Below are 23,353 nucleotides of genomic sequence, written 5' to 3'. Positions count from 1 at the left end.
TATTTGCTTCTAGTCATAAGGACAATGCAAAGAGTGTTTGTTTACATTCTATACTCACTTTATGGTAAGTGCGGCTGTAATAACTCCCCTGATCTACAGTGTGTATGTGCAGAGCAGGCCGTCCATCACCGCCCAGAGGGAATGATAACAGAACTCTGAATGTGACGTGAGAGGCGACTGTTACAGCACTTGCCCCATGTCGATGACTAAATAAGCGGCTACGGGGAGGATATAAATTCATTTTTTCCATGTAGCCATAAACCAGGCAAATATCATTTCAAAGATATTTGCCAGTTAATTACCAGGCAAGTAGCAATTTTTTGTGAGATGATACGTTCTCTTAAAAAGCATCTGCATAGCATTAATTTAAAGCTTGTTGGCAAATATCACGAATGGTTAATCTAAAATGTTGTTTTTGAATTTACAGGGACTTAAAAATAAACCAAAGAAGATGGTTTATATGAAATCTAACCTAATTGATGTTGATCTGGTCAGAGGTGAGAGTAATTATCTATTTTGTTTTTATTGAAATATATTTCATATGCTTAAAGAGAATAAGATGGAAAGAATTAAAACAGACGATTTACGGCAGAAAAAGGGGCATAACTATAACCAGTGCATGGGTTGCAGTGGATCTTGGGACCTAGAGTTTTGGGGTTCATAAAGTGTCCCTTTAGCTTTAGCCCGTATGAGAAGACCAATACATATAAAGTTAGGTGATAGTTGGGGCCTTGTTGGACATTTTGCATTGGTGCACACTAGTTTTACCTTACATCACGGTTTACTGTTATATTTTTATTTTTATTTTCGGATAGATTTATGTTTAAAGTGGATTTGTCAACCAGATTTCACAAATCTGCTTACATTATTAATTATTTTGTAGTCCTGGTTAGTATACATCCTTTGGATACCAACCTTGCTGGAATAGGAGCTTGCTGAGTGCTGTTGTTCTACAGCTGAATACTTATTTCTGGTGCCTTACTCTGCTGTTCGGTGCATTGCAGCAGAGAAAGCTAAGTGTGGTGTTATTGTTTCTTTGTCCCTTTGTTGTTTGTAACTTTCCCAGTGTTGTATTAGTGCAGCGGTGGGACCAGTGCTCTCACCTGCCAGTTCCCTACATAGGGATTAGAGCAGGGCAAGTGAGGGACTAGGTATCCTGGTTGGGGACGGGTTGAAAGAACCCGTATAGGGACGGTAGCAAGATCAGGGCACAGCCTCAGGTGAGTGCAGGAGGTGCCCATTCCCCATTCCCTAGCGACAGGGCCCACCGTTGTTAAAGTGGCCCCGGTGTACCCTTGTGTGTTTTGCCGTTTTGTGACTGACCACCTGCCAGGTTGTGTCACACCAGGACAGTCACATTGTGACAGGCACTTTGGAGAGCCGCTAAGTTCCAGAACAACAGAATCCCCCCTGAACTGACCCCATTTTCAAAATGACACCCCTCTGGGAATTCATCTATGGATATAGTGACCATTTTCACTACATGGATGATTTCCAGAAGCACGTAGTGGAAGTTTTAGAGCAAAAATTGCAAAAATGTCATTGTAGTGTCCAATATATTGTGCCCAGCTTGTGTCTCTGGAGACATCCCCCCACCTACCCCTGAAAATTGTTAAGACAGCTCTACTCAAATGTGTCTGTCACTAAATAAACCAAATGCTTGAATGTCAAAAACGTGGTTTGTGTGGAAGATTTTAAAACAGTTAAGGAGGCATAAGGCTGGCAATGATGGGCATTGTGGGCAATAATAGCGGGTATCATGCCTCATTCCTCTCTTCTCTGGGGGTTCTTTATTGTTTCGGTTGCAGGAATGAGTGAAATAAAATGTCGCTCAGTGAGTCTTCTGACATCTTCATATTCTAAAGGATTGGTGGGGACAAAATTTTAAAAAACAAGATGTTCAATGACCTAATTAAGGAAAGTATCTGCATTTCCGGCTTTTTTGTATAACACAAAAGAATTATGAGTGACCACCTGAAACATATAAATGACTAACTTTTTATAACAGGTATATGATTTTCTTTATACCTGGTATGGCTGTAGAAACTGATCTGCAAGGTCCACCCCCCCCCCCATATATTTGTTGTAGTCAATGACAGACACAAGTTTTGGAATAGTGAATCCCTGTTCTTCAGTGGCCCTTGTGGCATCTGTGTGGATCGAGCATAGGATAAGAATATCTTCTTAATCTTATACTTAAGAGCAAGCAGCTCTCCAATGTGTAAAGCCCCTGACTGCCCCTTTTGGACCTTTTCATTGTCCAATGATTGTGGAAACTCCTGACGGTTTTTGCAAATGGTCCCACAAGCCCCTATGTTATGTTCAACCAGACTTTCAAATAGGGGTATGCTGGTGTAGTAGTTGTCAACATACAGATTGTAACTCCATTTTTACAAAAAGGCTATCAGCTCCCAAATTATTTTTCCAGATGTCACCAGATAAGTAGGGCATCTTGGTGGGTGGGTTTAGTTGACTATCGTTCCGCTCATAAATGCAAAAAGCTGATGTGTATCCGGTTGAACTCTCGTACATTTTATAGAGCTGTATTCCGAACCTTGCCCTCTTAGAAGGAACAAATTGCTTGAGGTGCAGTCTTCCTTTGAATTTTACAAGGGACTCATCAATGGAAATGTTTTCTCTTGGCGTGTAGAGCTTTAAGAACTTTTCTGTCAAGTCTTTGATGATGGGTCTGATTTTGAATAGTCTGTCATGTTCTGGGGCATCTCCGTGCAGGGATTGACTATTGTCGTTAAAATGCCAAAACCTCATGAGCATTTCATAACAGTCCTAGGAAGAACGGCAGGAAACATAGGGGTAGCTTGAACAGGGCGGTTGGACCAATAGGACCAAATGCTTGTTTTTTTAACAAGCCCCATAGCGAATGTAAGTCCTAAAAAATTTTTCATTTCTAGGACATTAGTTGGTGTCCATAAATTTGAGCTAGCATAATAGGATTGTGGATTCTGGCTGTTGAATTGGGTCAATATGCTCTAGCAAGCTATCTGTCATAAACAAATTAAAAAAATTAATTGGTCCAAAATTTTTCACCTCCACATTTATGCCAGGAATGTCATTAAAATTGGGGATGAATGGAGTAGCCAAATCCGAAGCCTCCCATCTGGGGAATGCTACATCAAAAGGCAATGGCCCCTTGGACATTGGTGTGCACCAATTCACGAGCACTAGGGACAGCGCTAGTACTGGGCATTGTTCCCTGAATTGGAGACATTTCTCCAGAAGTACTATTTGCCCTTCTTGTTGTACTGGTCCTAATGTGTGAGGATGGGCCAGAATCACTGCTCATTTCTGCGCTATCACTGTCGCTGCTACTAAAGCCCACGAAATCCACATCGCCATCTGACACTGCACTTTCTTCGCTTTCAGAACATAAAAGTGCAAAAGCCTCCTCTGCACTATAACACTGATGGGCCATTTTATTCATGTTTATTATAGAAAACTCTGACGTGACGTGACAGACAGACTGACTTGACGTGACTTAGGTGACCAAATTATTGTGGAAACAATTGAGAAAAGCCTAATTCTCTAGCATAACCCTAACTTTAGAATAAACCCTAGCTTTAGCCTAACAGTAACCCTAGCAGTAACCCTAACTTTAACTTAACAGTAACCCTAACCGTAACCCTAACCCTAACTTTAACCTAACAGTAACCCTCACCCTAACAGTAACCCTAACAGTAACCCTAACATTAGCCTAACAGTAACCCTAACTTTAGCCTAACAGTAACCCTAACTTTAGCCTAACAGTAACCCTAACTTTAGCCTAACAGTAACCCTCACCCTAACAGTAACCCTAACATTAGCCTAACAGTAACCCTAACTTTTGCCTAACAGTAACCCTAAGTTTAGCCTAACAGTAACCCTCACCCTAACAGTAACCCTAACAGTAACCGTAACATTAGCCTAACAGTAACCCTAACTTTAGCCTAACAGTAACCCTAACTTTAGCCTAACAGTAACCCTCACCCTAACAGTAACCCTAACATTAGCCTAACAGTAACCCTAACTTTAGCCTAACAGTAACCCTATCTTTAGCCTAACAGTAACCATAACCCTAACAGTAACCCCAACTTTAACCTAACACTAATCCTAACTATAGCACTAAACCTAACCTGCCTTATCTGTCTTTTTAACTTTGTAGCAAGAGCGCTGACTGACACAGCTGTAGCCAGCAGCACTTGTAATACTGTTTCTCCTCAAATCTCTCACTGACAGGAGATCTGAGGAGAAACAGGATTTTTATGAGGCAGATCACCCGGGAATCCCCTCATTATAAGGTACATGGGGGTCCCGATCAGCACAAAACCGCCGACCATAGACAAATGTCGGCGCTGCACAAAGCCCTGCTAGCGCCGACGTTTATCTACCGTCGGCGGTCATGAAGCTGTTAAAGAAGTTTGGTATCTCTGTAATTGTACTATCAGGGTAATCATACTGCCAGGAGATTTTTACTGCACAATGAATACTGTAAAAAAAAATTGCAGAATAGAATTTTTTATTATTATTATTATTATTTCAACGCATTTGAAGTTTTCCCTATTTTCTAGTACATTGAATAGTAAAATTAATGGTGTAATTGAAAACTACAACTTGTCATGCATTAAACTAGTAGATGGAAAAATAAAAAAAGTTATTACTCTTGGAAGAAAGGGAGGAAAGAAAGTGCAAAAACTGAAAATCATGGCCATCCTACAATACTATTGCTACATCACCCTCATTATCTTATATCTGCTTTGCTATAATTTTGCTTTCTGCTTTACTTAATTCTACTCAGTTAACTATAGAAATGTTTCTATCTCTTCATGCTTATTAAACCATGGTATTTTTCAGCATAGTTTTATTTTTATCAGGATAAAGTTTGTAAATTTTGCTAATTAACCTAATTTGCAATGGGGGTGGGATCATTTTGAATTCAACTGTTCATAGTTAAGGAAAGAGTAGTATATAGAAGTGAACTGAGTAGCACATACTGTATATAGATAAGAACATTTTTATCTATAGAGGAGAAATGAGTAGTACTATGTTTTTATATATAAAACCGACACTGTCGAATTTCACTTCACTATTGTGCAAAATGCCTTTGCTGGGGGCACTGTCTATTTTCTGAAAGGTCTCATTCACCTGAGCTTATTTCATGCCTGCATTACTGGCTATATTTCAAAGGTCCCAAATACACTGAAAGTTAATGGAGTGATAAGTTTAATGCTCAGACCAGCAGAAGGCAGACACCAGTAGATAGGTTTCATTGGCGGGCTTATTATTGATGCATCATGACACATACATAGATATGCTCCTGGGTGATGTGCGAAGGTCACCAACAATGAAGATGGTTTATATCCACGTGCATGATGTCATCAACAAAGTCTATCAAGTCTAACAGTTTTCCCTGTTGGTTGGATGTTCTACAGACATAAAGGTGATTTAGTGGTACAACTTTAGCAAAGGTAACGTAATAAAGGTTTTACATGATCATCTATTGACATAAACAGCTGGAATAGCAAGTTACAAGTTTCCAAAAGGCCACTTCTTTGTGAAGACCCTTTATCTGAACCATGTTTCTTAGGACAGATTTGCATTCCATCATATGCTATACATACTTTCTAGTTTCTTTGATAAGACCACCCCCCTAAAAGACCATTCTCTGGACACCTCTGCATTTGTCCTGGTGTTTTGTGTCTGTGGCTAGGCATTGGCTGTAAGTGAATAGGGAAATATTAAACATAGTGCATACTGCACTTGCCTTCCACTGGTGTTTGCCTCAATTATCTTGCTATTTTGGGTAGTGTCTGTAGAAGTTCACAATGCCGTGCTTTAGGTGTTTCCTTTTTTTAACTAGTTAGTATTGTCTTTCCCCCATAGACCTCAATTTTTTTTGCACAGGCTAATATTTAAAAAAATGCATATGTCAGTGTGTCTTTGTGACATTTTTGTTGCATTTTTCACATTACAACTTATGTCCTCATGATGAGATAAAGTGATGTGTTTTTATCTCTTTCATTCACCCAATGTAACTACTGATTTACTAGTTTGGAATTGAAAAAATTGGACAAGAAAAAAAACTTTTTTCTCTTGTGTTAACCAGTAGAAAGTAAAAAAATTTTTTTAGAGTCCTCAGTGGTTGATAACTTTTCAATGCCTAACTGAACCCCATGCCATTGATAAGAGACCTAAGTGGTCTGTAAAGCTTGCTACTTGTCACTAGGTTTTTGAAATTAGCCATTAACCCCTTCCTAACCTAGGATGTCAGAGTATGGAACAAGATCTGCGATCCACCATACCTGGAAGATGATGACTGTGTGTAACAGCAGCAACCAAAGTTTGCTCTGATTGCTGATGTTTAACCATTGAAATGCTGGTGTCAGCTGCCAACAACTGTATTTAAATGATGTAATATGCTGAAAAAGAGAATGGACAGCACCTCCAAAAAAATACATTGATCCAATGCCACTGGGCAAAAATATATATAACTGAACATGAGGTTCTTAGTTTAACATTCTGATCAGTCTGTATGAAGCCCACGGCCATGTCACGGCAAACCTCTTAGTGGGTCCCTATTGCCCTAACGAAGCAATGTCGTGTACTGACCACCGACGCAGCCTCAAGGCACCGACAGGATGGATAGCCTGCTGCCTCACAGTCCCCATGATGCAAGACTGAGTCTCCATGACTCCAGACCGCGCTGCCCCACCAGCACAAAGCCATAGCAACAATGGCCGCCACATAGCACCCACGCCAAATGAAAGGAGCATTGAAACTCACCTTTCCATTTAGGATAATTGCGGAAGAGGTGGCACAACTAACAGGAGTGGTCCACTACATCTATCTAATATTATTGATCTTTTTATACTACCAGTCTCTATTGGTGTATTATTTTGCATGTAATCTCATTCTATATGTCTTTTATGGCTTTCTGCTGTTTGTACGTGCAGGCAAAGGTATTTTATTTTCAATCTACTTTGTTTCATCCCTTATTTGACTCTTCCTTGATCCATATTCTGTCTTTCCTCTATTGGTTTTAGTGTTGTGATTGGCAGTGTCTGGTAGGGGTGAAAGTGCACCCCCCCAAAGAAAACTGAAGAAATTACCAGTTGATTGACAAGCAAAGATTTCACATATTGCACTCCAAAAGTAAAAAAAATGCACACATATCTGCAATTGAGCAATGCAGCGTCAAGCAGAAAAAATGGTAGAATCAGAGGAGCTCAGGGATTTAAGAATGCATTTAACTAACTATTTTTGAACAAGTGACCGGTCCTCTTTACAAGAACAAATAGGTACTTTTTGGTGAACTTTGTACCATAAGGATAACCATGGACAGAAATATAGAGCTAAACAGGGCCAAGTCTGTATTCCAAATAATCTGGTAGATGGGTGCCATCAATTTGCTTAATATTGAACAAATTATGAAGAAATGTAATAGTAATAGATGAGAGCTCCATTTTGATTGCTAATATATAACTTATCTTGCCTTTTGGAAGTTTTGCATGCCACAAACAGAATAGAGGAAATTATATATTTTCCATAATTACCAATAACTAGAAGGTCATAAAGATTTTGGTTGCAGGAGCAAATATATGATCTTCTCATAAGAATTGTGATTTATTTCAGGTTCTACGTTTGCCAAAGCTAAACCAGAAAGTCCATGGACATCCCTCACTCGGAAGGGGTTAGTAAGGGTGGCACTGTTTCCGCTGTTCAGCAAGTGGTGGATGCGTGTTACCAGTCCTGGTGTCTTCACTTGGCTCTTGGTGCTTTACATCATGCAAGGTAAAATTTAATTCATAAATAATTATTGTTTCAAGCACTTTGTACAAAAAAAAGTAGGTTTGGGTATCAGATGTTCAAAATCTTCAAAAATATAATCTCTAGAGATCCCCAAATAAAATGTTGTTGAAAAAGAAGTTTTCTAGATGGGTAGTCTTAATAAGATGGCCAGTATGCATAATATATGGTGGAACTGAAAATCTGGAACCGGAAATCTTGTCTGGAAGCAGGGGGGTGTTTTCTAAATGAGTATGTATAGATGTAGCAGAGCTTAGTTTGTAAATAGTTCAGTTAGTCACTTGGCACCATTCAAGAGGTATCATTTTGCATTATCGGTAGTTTTCCAAAGCAAAGGGTTCCAACCCTACGTTTTTACAAAATTATATGATAAATCCAGATTTATAAGATGCAGCTCCTTACAAAGGTCCAACCAATGGCACGTACATTTGGAACTCTTCTATCCTGAACAATGAAATGTGTTATCCAGTACTTTTTCTTTTTCTATGGGGCTAAGCATTAAACAGCAGATAATTGGTAACTACCTGATTGTTCTGGTATATGATGATCTCTCCCAGCTGAGAGCAGTCACATATCTGCACCTGGCTGGGATCCTCACACTTTCAGTGATGTCCCATTGACAGAGCAGTATTCTTCCACTCTGCTCTGTCAACAGGGCTTCAATGATGACATCATGTTGAATAACAGCCGGCTCACCACTGCTCACTGTACGATTTACATTGCATGAGCAGTGTAGTCAGATTAGTCTGCTAGTGACACTGTTACCCAGCGTAGGCACTGGTAATCAGTGACTTGCAGATTTCTTTGCACTGCTCATGCTTCAGCTCATGCAATGTAAACTAGACTCAGCTCTGCGCTAGGCACCGGGGCGCCGACTGTCAATCAACAGCAGTGAAGCCCCATCAACAAGGCAGAGTTAAAGAGAAGGAACTGCTCTGTCCACAGAATGCTGCAGGAAGTGGGACAATTGCCAACAGGAGCAGTTCTGTGAACGTTATGAGCTGGGAGAGATCGGTGTACAGTAGAACAAGCAGGTAGCTGACAAGTATCTAGAGATAAGTGGTTAGCGCCATAGAAAAAAAAAATCCCTGTATAACCCCTTTATCCTTTTCATAATGATTCACTCACAGATAGAATATGATTGTTGGAGTAATATTTGTACATGAAGCATCCACATGTCTCAAATTTGCTGAGAAAATTTCTGCAACAAATCTGACAAAACCTGCAGGGAAATCTTCAGCAGAAAATCTGTACTCAGTTAGGTATATTTTTTGGGGGTGTGTATTTTGGCGCAGTTTTCTTTTTTACCATGCACTCATCTTGGTGTAACCCTTGCACTCTTGCTATGACGCTTGCCTGATCCTTCGCTGGTTGCAATATCCTAGGCAGTATACAGAGACCAGAAAAACACCAGTCAAACATTCCCACCAGAGCAGCAGAATTTTTTTTTATTTTTAAGCAAATATTCACACCTCAATTTTGTATGTTAATCTACAGCTATATACTGTATATTCTATACTATGACTTGATTTGCAATTTTTTCTTCCCACTTTATACACTTGGGAAAATACAGAAGAAATCAGTGCACTTTGTACACTTAAGGCCGGCGTCACACTAAGCGTAAGTAACTACGGTCCGTTTTTTACGGCCGTAATACGCAGTAATTGTCCCAAAACACTGTTCTGTATTCAATGCGAGGATGCAATTTTTACGCACAAATTTATCCGTGTGTCATCACTATGGCATCCGTATGGCTTCCGTACAGCGATTTTTTCTTGCAGGCTTGCAAAATGGACATATCATGGATCCATAGGCTCAAATATTCTTAAAAACATATATACAGTCTATATATATATATATATATATATATATATATATATATATATATGTATACCCCTCCTCACATGTAAAGCGCCATGGAATTAATGGCGCTATAACAATAAATAATAATAATAATAATATATATATATATATATATGTCAGTGAGACACATACTGTATATATATATTTACTAGATGGTGGCCCGATTCTAACACATCGGGTATTCTAGAATATGCATGTCCACGCAGTATGTTGCCCAGCCATGAAGTATATTGCCCAGCCACGTAGTATATTGCCCAGCCACGTAGTATATTGCCCAGTCACGTAGTATATTGCCCAGCCACGTAGTATATTGCTCAGTCACATAGTATATTGCCCAGTCACGTAGTATATTGCCCAGTCACGTAGTATATTGCATACTGGAAGATGCGCCTATTCTGATACTTAGCCTCTCTCTTCCCACTCCCCTGTAGTGGTGGGATATGGGGTAATAAAGGGTTAATGTCACCTTGCTATTGTAAGGTGACATTAAGCCAGGTTAATAATGCAGAGGCGTCAATTATGACACCTATCCATTATTAATCCAATAGTACAAAATGGTTAATAATACACACACACGTTATTAAAAAGTATTTTAATGAAATAAAGATTAATATTTTATTATACTCTTAATCCACCTAAAGACCCTTGTCACCTGAAATAAAGTTAAAAAAAACAAACAACAATATTCCATACCTTCCGTCGTTACAGTCTTGTCCCACGCTGTAAATCCATCTGAAGGGGTTAAATCATTTTACACCCAGGAGCTCTGCTAATGCAGCTGTGCTCCTGACTGTAAAACTTGGTGAATTAATGGAATGCAGGGGAATGTACTGTTGTTACCTCGAGTCACGGTGATGCGCCCTCTGCTGGATGAACTCATATCAACTCAAGTGTGGGAACTTTTCAGAATATTTTCCCATGCTCGAGTTTCAGCATGCTGCGATTTTCTACACCCGTAACATACCGTATATTACGGATGCGTAATATACGGCAGATAGGAGCTGCCCCATAGAGAATCATTGGGCTGTGTGCAATGCGTATTTTCTGGACGTATTTTCTGCGCTCATACGTCCGTAAAACTCGCTAGTGTGACGCCGGCCTAATACATAAGAAATTGACATGCTCTACATTTAAAAATTCTCATTGCAGGTCAATTTACATGTCATTGCAAATCCACATGGAAATTCCACCTGTGAAATTACTCTAAGGGTTGAATATTTATGCAAGCAGAATTTTAGCTTTTTTCATTTTAGTCATAGGAAAATATCTGCTGACAAGTACTGTAAAATGTTATTGTAATTTTTCCATTTACTGTTTGAAATATTCTTGCTTATTTGTCATTTTGAAAATCTGGGAATTTTTTAGGGCATTGAATTCTTTTTTGAAGACACCGTACAGCTATGTTTTCATGCATACATGCCGGTAAAAATTGATTTCATGATATCACCAGTTTTCTAGCAGGAATTTCTATGTGTTATGTCCATAACCGCTACTTTGATATAATATGTCAAACCATTCTTTCGTAAAGAAATTGAAATGATGCCAACTTTATCTGCAAAGGCACTGAATGTGTATAGAAACATATTTATGTTCTTTTCTCAAAAATATCTTCAAAAGCTTCCAAATGTTCTTTTAAAATAGAGATGAGTTTATTGAATGAGTTCTGGAGCGACAATCCAAGAATATCACCCACACGTGTCAGGAAATGACAACTTATGATATCATCGAAAACAACAAATATCTTATTCATGGTAACTGTTGACTATAAGAACATGTTTAAAAAAAATATATATATATATATATATATATATTATGGTAGCTTTTAGTAATATCTCACGTCTATGTTAATTAGTCACATTCGGACCCATTCGGGTGTATACCTTTGGGAGCTGTCAGAATTTTTCAAAAACATGGTCTATGTTTTTCATCATAAAGCCATTAGAAAACTAAAAGGTTCACATCAAACTGAATCTTTGATAAATCCTTTGTAGTTTGCATTAAAAACAACTCTGTGAAGTCTGGAACATACGATTAGTCATTTCCCACCAGGACCCTGGTGTAGGATTTGTTCCTTGTTAAACAAATAACAGATTTAAATGGCAAGAAGGCAACGTACGCTGATTATTATTAAGCGATCTCATTATGTCAAGGTCTTTTTTCCTGTATAACTTAATGAAGGCAAATATATCTGAATCAATACCAAATGACAGTTCCAAAAATCTGATTAGTATAAACATGGTGGGTGCACAGCACATTGCTCCAGCCATCTGACATCTGAAAATATATTCCCTCATCCCGAAATAGGGTGCATGATATCGAACCATGTTGCACACTGTTTTGCATCCTGCGCAGTTGAATATCATGGATTGGGATTTGGTCCATCAGTGCTTCTAGGGAAGAACTCAGGCTAGCCAGATATGAATAACATCAAATAGAGCATGCTACGAAAAGTCTGTATTCCGTATTCTACAGACTTTTCTTGTATTACCATGACATGTATTACCATTGTATTTAGGGTGACATATCTATCATATGAGCCTTAAGCTTAAATAGACAAATTAATGGGGTTGTTGCTTTAATAATTAATTTTTGTTAAAAGGGTTGTCCAATAATAGACAACTCCTTATTACTGACTGCAGGTCACTTCATAAATTAAGAAAACTCAATATCCAATGGACCGGCACTGCTCCAACAAGCTCAGCCTTCAATGATCAGCTGACAAACAATTTCACATGACCACTGCAGCTAATCAGGGGTGGGTGATTAGCTGCAGCCTTCACATTTCTGCCCAGTTGAAAGAACAGAGCTTGTTCTGCTTAGGCAGACTGAAAATTGCTTCTGATCTATGGCCACTGATTGGCTGCAGCGGTCACAGGAGATTGTTTAGGTCAAAAGACCAGCCAGGAATATAGGACAGAGAGCAGAGGAGCGGCGCTGGTCATGAGCTTAAGTATAATTTTTATTTTAAATCTATTCAGCTCCCTGGGTCCATTTATAAGGGCTTGTCTAGTAGCAAGCCACCTCTTTACAAGGTTCTCGGCTATAGAGAATTTAGGAAAAGCTCCAAGGAAGTCTGGCAGGCAGCCATTAAGTGTTATCTAATAATCTTTTTTATTATTAGGGTGGGGATTGTGGTGTATATAGCCATACCCGCACAAAAGCATTTTGCCCTTTGAACTTCTGCTGTGAGTTTTCCTGAACCAGTTACACGCTTGGCATCTTTCCACTTTCACTTGACTGATAAAATATGATTGCTTGTGTTCATTACCAGTAGATCTTTGTTAAATCAACAGAAAGTGGATTCATTCATTATCCATTACTTTAGTTAATATTTTTGGCCCCCAAGGCCAGTTTCTTCTGTGTTACCCCATCACTCTCACTAGTTTCAATCAATGATTAATCCCGACCACTGAATATAAGATGAATACAAAGAGTGAAATAAATTTCATACAAATTGTACATAATATACATTTATAAACCTATAAACTATTTGTTATTTTTGAAGTGTTGTGTCATTTAAATATAATTGAACATAACTGTGTACAATTATATTTAAATGACACAACACTTCAAAAATAACATAAATAGTCAATCAAACCTAAAGGCGACGCTGCAGCGATACCGACAACGATCCGGATCGCTGCAGCGTCGCTGTTTGGTCGCTGGAGAGCTGTCACACAGACAGCTCTCCAGCGACCAACGATCCCGAAGTCCCCGGGTAACCAGGGTAAACATCGGGTAACTAAGCGCAGGGCCGCGCTTAGTAACCCGATGTTTACCCTGGTTACCAGCGTAAAAGTAAAAAAAAAAAAACACTACATACTTACCTAACGCTGTCTGTCCCCGGCGCTGTGCTTCTCTGCACTCCTCCTGTACTGGCTGTGAGCGTCGGTGAGCCGGAAAGCAGAGCGGTGACGCTCACAGCCAGTACAGGAGGAGTGCAGAGAAGCAGAGCGCCGGGGACAGACAGCATTAGGTAAGTATGTACTGTTTGTTTTTTTTTACTTTTAGGATGGTAACCAGGGTAAACATCGGGTTACTAAGCGCGGCCCTGCGCTTAGTTACCCGATGTTTACCCTGGTTACCGGCATCGTTGGTCGCTGGAGAGCGGTCTGCGTGACAGCTCTCCAGCGACCAAACAGCGACGCTGCAGCGATCCGGATCGTTGTCGGTATCGCTGTAGCGTCGCTTAATGTGAAGGGGCCTTAAGAATCAACTAAAATAAAGGTTCGAACCATTTTTACATAAGGATGTAGGCGCTAGTCCCCCATTAAAACATTTTTTTGTAGAAATCCAATGTGCCAGTCATGGAAAATTAGTGTAATAGCCATATTTACATCAGATGGAAGTGCATTGGGATGTGTCAATGTAGTTCGTCTCCTTTCAAATGCATTGACACACACCGGTTACATTGGGCAGCACAGTGGCTCAGTGGTTAGCACTGTTGCTTTGCAGCACTGCGGTCCTGGATTCAAATCCCACCAAGATAAACATATGCAAAGGGTTTGTATGTTCTTATTGTGTTTGTGTGGGTTTCCGCTGGGTATTCCGGTTTGCACCCGATACTCCAAAGAATGCCCTTGCATTCTGATGGAATTCCATACTGAGTGAATGAATAAATGCATAATAAAAAGGAAGCCACTTCTTGTCCAAAATTCTGTACCTAGCCCTACCCCGTTAAAAAAAAACAACATGCATGATATACAACAACATTAAAATTGCAACACCATGAAGGATAAGTCATGGAATTAAGAAAATCACAGGATTGATAAAATTATCAAAACATCCTGCGTTATTCAGTATTATCTGAACACCACACGCAGAAATACATGCTCTTGCCCACATTGGCTTGGTATTAAAAAGGTTAATAATGGTTGTCTGAGGAATGTTCTGCCACGCTGAATGCCAGTGGGCACATTAATCATCAAGATGTATTGCTGACAGCTTCCTTTGCAGTTGCTAACTAGTACCATCTGAGCTGTGGTCAATGGGATACAAGTCTGAAGATGCAGCTGGCCATGGTAGCAAGTTTAGGTTACCCAGTCTGCTCACAGTAGCACAAGCAAAATGCGTCCTGGCATTGCTGTTTTGAAAAACAAACCACTTAATAAACACAACCAATGTCAATCACTAATCAAATATGTGTCAAATTAGCGTAAAAATAATAAAAAAACATCCGTTGTGCAGGGAGGGAATGGCAGACCATTCGGAATAGGACAACCAAAGAAAACATCCGAACCAGGAAAAATCAAAGGACAAGAAGATATATAAATTAAAATACCTTTATTATTAGCGATAATAAGTACTATACATGCAAAGGTGCCCGCACTAAAAATATGATGTTAATAATCAAAAATATAATTAAAATAATTGAGAGACAACACAACACCAGGATAAAGGATACAGGAATAGTTATATGATAATTAAAAACAATTTGCCATATATATCAGCCAAGGTATACAGAAAGTGACATAAAAAACATAAGTATGTGGAAAAAGAAATAATAAAAGGTGGTTAATAAATAAGCAAAGAATGGTGTGCACAAGAGTATAAATGAGAGAAATATTTATAAGCCACACTCTAAAGAAATATAAGTGCAAAGTGCAATATAAAAATAGTTAAGGACAACACTCTAAAAAAAATATACTGTATATATATAAAGCGCAAAGTGCAAAATAGTGAAAAAATGTTTTTCAAAACCAAACATAAAAAAATAGAGTGAGACACTATAAGCCGCAGTAGCAAAAAAAGTGGGCAGATAAATCTAAGTAAAGTCAGTAACATAGGACACAAAAAGTCATATTAAAAATATATATACAGGGTGGTCCAAAGCAGGTGGAAAGAAAATAACATTTATTATTATTATTTATTTTGAATTTTTATTCTGTTAAACCAGAGAGTTATGTGATGCAAAATAGTTAATGTATAATATTTCCCACATGTTTACTTTACACCAGCACAATTTGGAAACAAAATGTTTTTGTTAGGGAGTTATAAGAGTTAAAAGTTGACCAGCGATTTCTGATTTTTACAACAAAATTTCCAAAACCATTTCTTTTAGGGACCATCTCACATTTAAAGTCAGTTTGAGGGGTCTATATGGCTGAAAATACCCCAAAGTGACACCATTCTGAAAACTGCACCCCTCAAGGTGCTCAAAACCACATTCAAGAAGTTTATTAACCCTTCAGGTGTTTCACAGCAACAGAAGCAACATGGAAGAAAAAAAATGAACATTTAACTTTTTAGTCACAAAAATGATCTTTTAGCAACAATTTGTTTTATTTTCCCAAGGGAAAAAGGAGAAAGTGGACCCCCAAAAGTTGTCCAATTTGTCCTGAGTATGCTGATACCTCATATGTGGGGGTAAACCACTGTTTGGGCACACATCGGAGCTCAGAAGGGAAGTAGTGATGTTTTGGAATGCAGACTTTGATGGAATGGTCTGCGGGCGTCACGTTGCGTTTGCAAAGCCCCATGATGTACCTAAACAGTAGAAACCCCCCACAAGTGACCCGATTTTGGAAACTAGACCCCCCAGAAACTTATCTAGATGTGTGGTGAGAACTTTGGACCCCAAATACCATGTTTGATAAATCTCCCTCTTCATAACCCTATTACACATACTGTCCACCTACTATCGGACCACCCTGTATATTAAAATAGTTGGCAAATATCTTTGTATGTAATCGTCTAAGGTCCACTTCCGTCTGTTTATCTGTCTGTTTGTCTGTCATGGAAATCTTGCGTCGCTGATTGGTCGCGGATGGCTGGGCGTGACCAATCAGCAACAGGCACAGTCCGGCCGCGAATTGGCCCCTCCTTACTCCCCTCCAGTCAGTGCCCCCTCCATACTCACCTCCAGTCAGCGCCCACATAGCGTTTTAGCAGTCCGTTAAACGGACTGCGCTACCCCGCGGCATAACGCGGTGTAATGCAGTCCGTTAATGCTGCCATTAACCCTGTAAGTGTGACCAACTTTTTACTATTGATGCTGCCTATGCAGCATCAATAGTAAAAATATATAATGTTAAAAATAATTTTAAAAAAATCATTATATTCTCACCTTCCAGCGTCCGCGGCAGCCTTTCCCGCTCCTCGCGACGCTCCGGTCCCAAGAATGCACTGCGGCAATGACCCGGGATGATGTAGCGGTCTTGCTATATACTACGTGGCTGTGCTATATACTACGTGGCTGTGCTATATAATATGTGGGCTGTGTTATATGCTACGTGGGCTGTGAGACTCTTTCACCCAGGGCCCTCAAAAACCTGGCGCTCGCCCTGGCTTCACTGATTGGTCGCGCCCAGCTGGCCTCGAACAATCAGCGACAGATGCAGTCCGGCCGCGAATTGGCATGGGATTTGAACCACGCTTCACTAATTGGTCACGCCCCGCCGGCCAAATCCTGTGTATTCATTGCATTACACTGGAGAACACAATTTTTTAAGAGTTAGGTCAGACAACTGTTCTTAATTAATTTTTGGATGCTGAATCCAGAAATGATCTCAGTTTTTCTCTATCACGTCAAGTTTTTGAACTATAGGATTTTTGTCTTCTCAAAACTATGTAAACTACTGTACCTAAAAAGTGTTTGTTTTTTTTAAATAGTACAAATATGAACAAAAAATGAAATATATAAGAAATAGGCATGACAAAGTTGTGACTGACTACTCTTACAAGTTGCCACGTAGCTCTATATGAGTCGAATTGTAATCAGATAACAAGTCTTATTACAGATATCAGTGCAATTGTGCTTCTCTGGCAGGTAAGTTGTATAGGAAAAACTTGACGTGCTAGAAAAAAGCTGACTACATTTTTGGAATCAGCATGCCAATTTTAGCATAAATCGGCTCAAAAACCTAACTCAACAGAAATTTTTTTTCAAATTGTTCCCCTGTGTTATTCTAAAATCTTCATAAATAAACTACATACATATTCTAGAATACCCGATACGTCAGAATCGGGCCACCGTCTAGTATATTTATAAGTCTGCATAATAGATGTATGCATTAATAACAATGCTCCAGCCAGTAAGACATGACTGGAAATATGCCCATTGAAAAAAGGTCCGAATATGATCAATGATAAAACTAAAATACAGACAGAAAGCTTGAATTGTGAGCCAAATTACCTGGATTGTGTTGTCACCACGTGCGGAGCACACCCTGACCGGCGTTAAACTCCTTCGTCAGGGAAAAATAGCTGTTGAGACATTTTGGAAAAATCAACGTAACATCAAGATTTTATTTTACCTAGAATTAAGCCTAGAGGGTTTTGGCTACCCTACATTATGCCATACCACACCATAATCATGTGAGTCATGTTGCCTCATGAAGGTCTCTTGATGGTGTTGCTCATGTGGTTTCCAGATTGAGACCAGATGTTGTAATGAAGCAATGGTGGCTGGAATGGAGTCTATCATCTTCAGAGATGTGTCCCGCTTTTGTCTTAGATTCAATGACAACCAGAGATTGGTCTGGAGATCACATAGTGTGTCCCGATTTTGTCTTGGATTCAATGATAATTAGAGATTTGTCTGGAGATCACATAGGCTACGACATAGAGAAGTCTTCATGAGAGAGTGTCCCACTGATCCTACTTTAAGGATTATGATGTGGGATGTTATAATCTTTACACCAATTACACTAACAGCTAGGTGTTTAATTGATTTGGTAATGACAGTAGTATAGCAATTTCTCCAAAATGACCCATGAGCTGTTTTTTAACAATGCCAGGCCGCATGTTGTTTATGCTGCTGTGAGCAGCCTTAGTAGCCTAAACATGCTACCATTAGGGAATGCATAAAAAATGAACCAAAGAAAACAGCACAAATGTAATGGGAGTGGTGAATAAATGTGGGTGCTCACCTTGACGGGTTGTTCTATGATGGGCTCAACTCTACTGTAGACAAAGATATAATTGCCCCACAACTTAGCTGAGCCACACAAGGCTAGGATAAATGTTATGCAGAAGAGGACACCTGGATATGGTGTGCCTAGAAATCATGGACAGATTATTGCCACAATGAGGGATGCAGATGCTCAAAAGAGCCCCCTTTATCAAATGGCAGACTGTAAAAGTTTGATCCTTCGGCACCAACAGGAAGCCCTACTTCTATTATTAAAAATGCCCATGAGTCTGACAAGACTCTAATTATAATAACAATAATTATATAAAAGTATAAAGTAGAAACATGATAAGATATATGACAATAAGGGTTTACTCACACGGCCGTCTATTCTCTCATGCAAGAAAATCGGGCACTGTCAAAGTTTGATCCAAGTGCCACCTTAATGTGATCGTATCAATTGTGTGGAGGAGACAGAGAAAGTAATTTTTCCACCTTCTCCATTGTCTCTGTGTCTGTGGTGATTGGACTCTGCTCCGATCACATCCATAGACTTGTATGGGTGCGCATGATCTGATTATCAGATGCACTGGCAGCATGCCGAGATTGTGTTCTCATGCCGAATTGGCATTAGAAAAAAAATCTCAGATCTGCACTGACCCATAGTATAACACTGGGCTGAGTGCTATGAGATAAAACATTGAATAGCACTTGACCATGTTATACGCTAGTGTGAGCGAGTCCTAAATGTGTAAAAGTGAGCTAAAATAACCAAACAATATTTGAATAATGAAAGCACAGTACTCAATAATGTGATGAAGTTGCGCTGGATATTGGATCGAATAGTCATGGTGACCACAAGCTCACCACTCATCTCTGGTATGTTTGTCATTTGACAGATTGAGCGGCAGGACTCACATGTCCTAGGTTTCTATATCAAGGTTGTTGTGGTGATCAGACTCCTAACAATCAACTGGTTGATGTTTGCACTGACATGAGGTCATGTCAGCTTGGATACATACATGCTAAGACAGGGGAAGCAAGACACGTGCGTACAAGGACCATCATCCAGAGACAATCCAGGGGTCGGTGTGGCCTCACTCCCCACTGCCAGTGCTGTACGTGCTGGAATGTCACTGTAGAGTAAAATGTGGCCCGATGGACATTTAAAGTCAATGGGTGGTTTGGTAGTAGTGATATGAAAAAAAACATTGCCAATTTTGTTTAAAGAAGCCATGCAACAAAACAAAAACGTGACTAAACAGTGGGTCTTTTTTTTACTAGATTTCCTTTAATGGCCAAAAGAAGTGTGGGTTTTAAGGAGTTAAGATCGATCCATGTGTATTTTTTATCATGTATCATAAATAATAAAGATATAACAACATTAAAGAAAAGGAATATTCTGTTATCTGTGGTTCATCACCTTAACAGCACAGAAATTGTACCAGGCCGACCCATCCCTCCTGTTGTCTTCGTGGTATCTTATCTCTATTTTCCACTGTTGCTGCACATCCCACACTCTTGGCTGGCGATATCACGTGTGGGCTGAGACTGAAAAAATATAAAGTAAAGTAATTCTATTTTGCTGCCAAAGTCTTCTACAATGTTAGAAGGATTTTTATGATTAATGCACTGTTTTCCATTTTGCATCCACTTAGTTTCTGTTCATATATCATTTTTTATAGTGACAGCTATAGTGCTGAACTGCATGGTTCCCGTTGCAAGCGCAAGTGAGCAGACCGGACCAATGTGCCTTATGTTGCTCCTAGGAACGGTTCATTGTCAGATTGTCTCTACACAGGGCAACAGGGTGTCTGGGTCAGCTAGTGGAAAGAGACCAAGGTAGGAGACCAAAATAATGGTTTTCCTTGTATACTCATCTATTATTTTCTTAATATTGTAAATGATTATTGCAGTACATTTTCCTTTGAATGTCTCCAAGTGTTTGCCATCTAATCGGAGAGCAACATGATGTATAGGCAGAGACCCCGATTTCAGCGATATGTCACTTACTAGGCTTCTGGATGTAGTTTTGATCAAATCACTGCTTTATCAGCAGGAGATTATTACTAGATGGCTAATAAATCTGCTGCCATGTAGTCCTCCATATTACGAAGCTTTGTATAGCCCTATCTCCATTACTGATTGGCATCTTTATCTCCATTACTGATTAGCAGCTTTCTGCCTATGAACAGTATATATAGAAAGCTGCCAATCAGTGGTCTGGGTGGGGTTATACAGAGCTCAGCATTCAGAAATCTGGTAGGTCTGAGGAAAATAAGACAGGGATTTTATCAGAACTGCAGCAAGCAGCCCATTAAGTGATGCTGGAATCAGTTTATAACCCTACATCATGCTTTTTTCAGATTGGGTAACAAACACCTGGTGAATGATTCCCTTTAATAAGACATAAATGTTTTTTGTATGATCCAATATTTTAGATTTGTATATGGTCATAGAAATAAAGATATAAAACTTACTTGTGAGGGCAGAAAATATTTTTGTAAAACAGCCTACATTAAAGAGGTTGTCCACTACTTTTTCATTGATGACCTATCCAGCACGGCAAACACTGACTCTGATTGTCAGTAAGATCATAACCACCGGTCATAGAGCTGCGGTTCCTATGCTGTCAGATAACAGCATGAGCCAGCAGCTTTGACCGGAGGTAAAATGTTTTGTCAGGCTGATAGGAGTACTATTCCCATCAGCCTATGCCTTGCTGATGCTAATAAAAGCAAGAGCTGATGGTGGCTGATGGAAGTATTCATCAGCCAGCACCAGAGCTATAAGTACATTTTAAAAAATGATGCAGGTTCCCCTCTATTTTTGATAACCAGTATGGCACAACTGATACCTGTGGACTGAAACCCTCAGCTGTCAGATTTATCATGGTTGGTTATCAAAAACAGAGGGGTCCCTACACCATTTTTAAAAAAATATTTAATTAAATAAATAATTAAATAAATAAATAGAAAAACAGAGTGGAGTCACCCCATTTTGACAACCAGCCAAGCTAAAGCAGACAGCTGGGGGCTAGTGTTCTCAGGCTGGAAGTACTCCCATCAGTTCATGTCTGTGCCCGAAGGTAAACTTTTTACCGCCGATCACAGCTGCTGGCTCAGAACCACAGCGCTCTGACCGACTCTAATAATATTACCGCCAGTTAAAGCTGCCGGTGTTTCTTGCGCTGTCATGTAGATGACAGTGTTGGAAACACATGATGTTCAGGGTGCCAAATCTGAACAGTAACACGGACTTCCTGGAGATGTCTGTGTTCGGGGTCCATTCCCAAACAGTAAGTGTTCGGTAAGTGTTCTTGAAGCAAGAAGCAGAGCCCAAGGATGAAGTACTAACATCTCACATGTAAAGCGCCATGGAACAAATGGCGCTATAACAATAAATAATAATAATAATAATAATAATAATAATAATAACATAATGTGAATGCCAAACTACCTAGGAGAGGGACATCAGGGGTGCACTTTGGTTAATGTAGTAACTTATCCTTCCAGTGAATGGCACATTATCCAAATATAGCTGACATTCTGCCACGACAGCGTTAATCAAATCATATTTATCATAACATATACAGTAAAACAAGAGGGGATTATAGGGAGAGAAATGGGAAGCGCAGACTTCTGAGTGTAGTAGTTAGTTTCATGACATTATACCTGAGGAAGACTAAGAAGTCGAAACCGGTTGTTTTTAGTTTGAAATAAAAATCATCCTTGAATCAGAATATCGAGTTCCATCATCAAATTTTTACAAAGAATTTAGCCTAACATGATTTTGTTAAAAAACCAAACCAACACACTGCTCCATTGACAGAAATATAAAAAGGTTATAGTGACTCTTGAAATGCAGCGGAATAAAAACAATTTTGTGCAGATGTAGTAAAACATGAAGAAACTATTTGGTTATTGGCAAATTCATAAAGACCAATAGTGAAAAAAAGGTAACACATTTATGCGGCACAATGCTTATTGGAAAAGCAATGATGTAATTAATTTTTTTTAATACCCCACCGAAGAAAAGTTAAAAAAAAGTTACTAAAGTCATATTTCATCTAAATGTTGCCATGTGAGAATACAAATCATCCTGCACAAAACAAGCTCTTATGCAGCTACTTCAACTGAAAAATAAAATGCTGTAGCTATGGCTGTCTGAGCGCGGAGATGCACAAACAAAAATAATTGTCCTTCTTTGACATGTTCATATATAACATATCGAAACGACAGTAAGGGCTCTTTCAGACATCAGTATTTCTAGTACGAATTCTACCCATGTTTTTCACAAATAAAACTCATACCTCTTATAAGGGAAGCCATGATTAGAAAATGGTCTATGATTTAATTTGGGTTTTTGAGGCACATGTATTTTTTAAAACGTTTTGGGAACTTTTTTCTTTAAATCACGATCTTTTTTTTTAAAGTTACTAATCTTGTCATTTTAACATTGGCTACTGGGTTTATTATAGATTTATACTTCATGTTCTTTCAGGAAGAGTTGTCAACTTTTTTTTATCCACTGTGACAGGATTACAATGACTGGTAACAGCTCCATACACAGTTATTAACAAAGGATCCCCCAATCACAATAGGTGATGTCACTACTGACCCTGCTCCCCCTTCATTTACAATCACCTTTGCACAAGCTCATTAGAGACTTTAATACAAAAGATAAGGTCGGCGTCTGTTCATTGTGGCTATGTACATATGTTGTTTCCTAAAACAATAGGAAGTTAGAGTGCAAAGATAAAGCACTAGTCGCTAATATTAAAATTACAGGATTTCACCGTTCGCTGGGAGTCTGACATAGGTTCAACGCTGACGGACT

At 39.2% G+C, this 23,353-nt stretch overlaps 1 protein-coding gene across 7 annotated transcripts in view; it reads left to right on the top strand.

Moving 5' to 3' along the window:
- The window catches only part of PHTF1 (putative homeodomain transcription factor 1), a 322,067-nt gene that overhangs the window by 109,189 nt on the left and 189,525 nt on the right, over positions 1-23,353 (top strand). For all 7 annotated transcript variants that reach the window (XM_069761762.1, XM_069761764.1, XM_069761758.1 and 4 more), the window contains 3 exons: positions 428-497; positions 7,627-7,785; positions 20,200-20,356. In XM_069761762.1, coding sequence (XP_069617863.1) covers positions 428-497; positions 7,627-7,785; positions 20,200-20,356 — 386 coding nt within the window. The remainder of the gene's footprint in view (positions 1-427; positions 498-7,626; positions 7,786-20,199; positions 20,357-23,353) is intronic.

This window comes from Ranitomeya imitator, chromosome 3 (assembly GCF_032444005.1).
Source record: "Ranitomeya imitator isolate aRanImi1 chromosome 3, aRanImi1.pri, whole genome shotgun sequence".
Classification (NCBI taxonomy): domain Eukaryota; kingdom Metazoa; phylum Chordata; class Amphibia; order Anura; family Dendrobatidae; genus Ranitomeya; species Ranitomeya imitator.
Note: the sequence above shows the minus strand (reverse complement) of the source record. Positions and strands in the feature narration are given on the sequence as shown.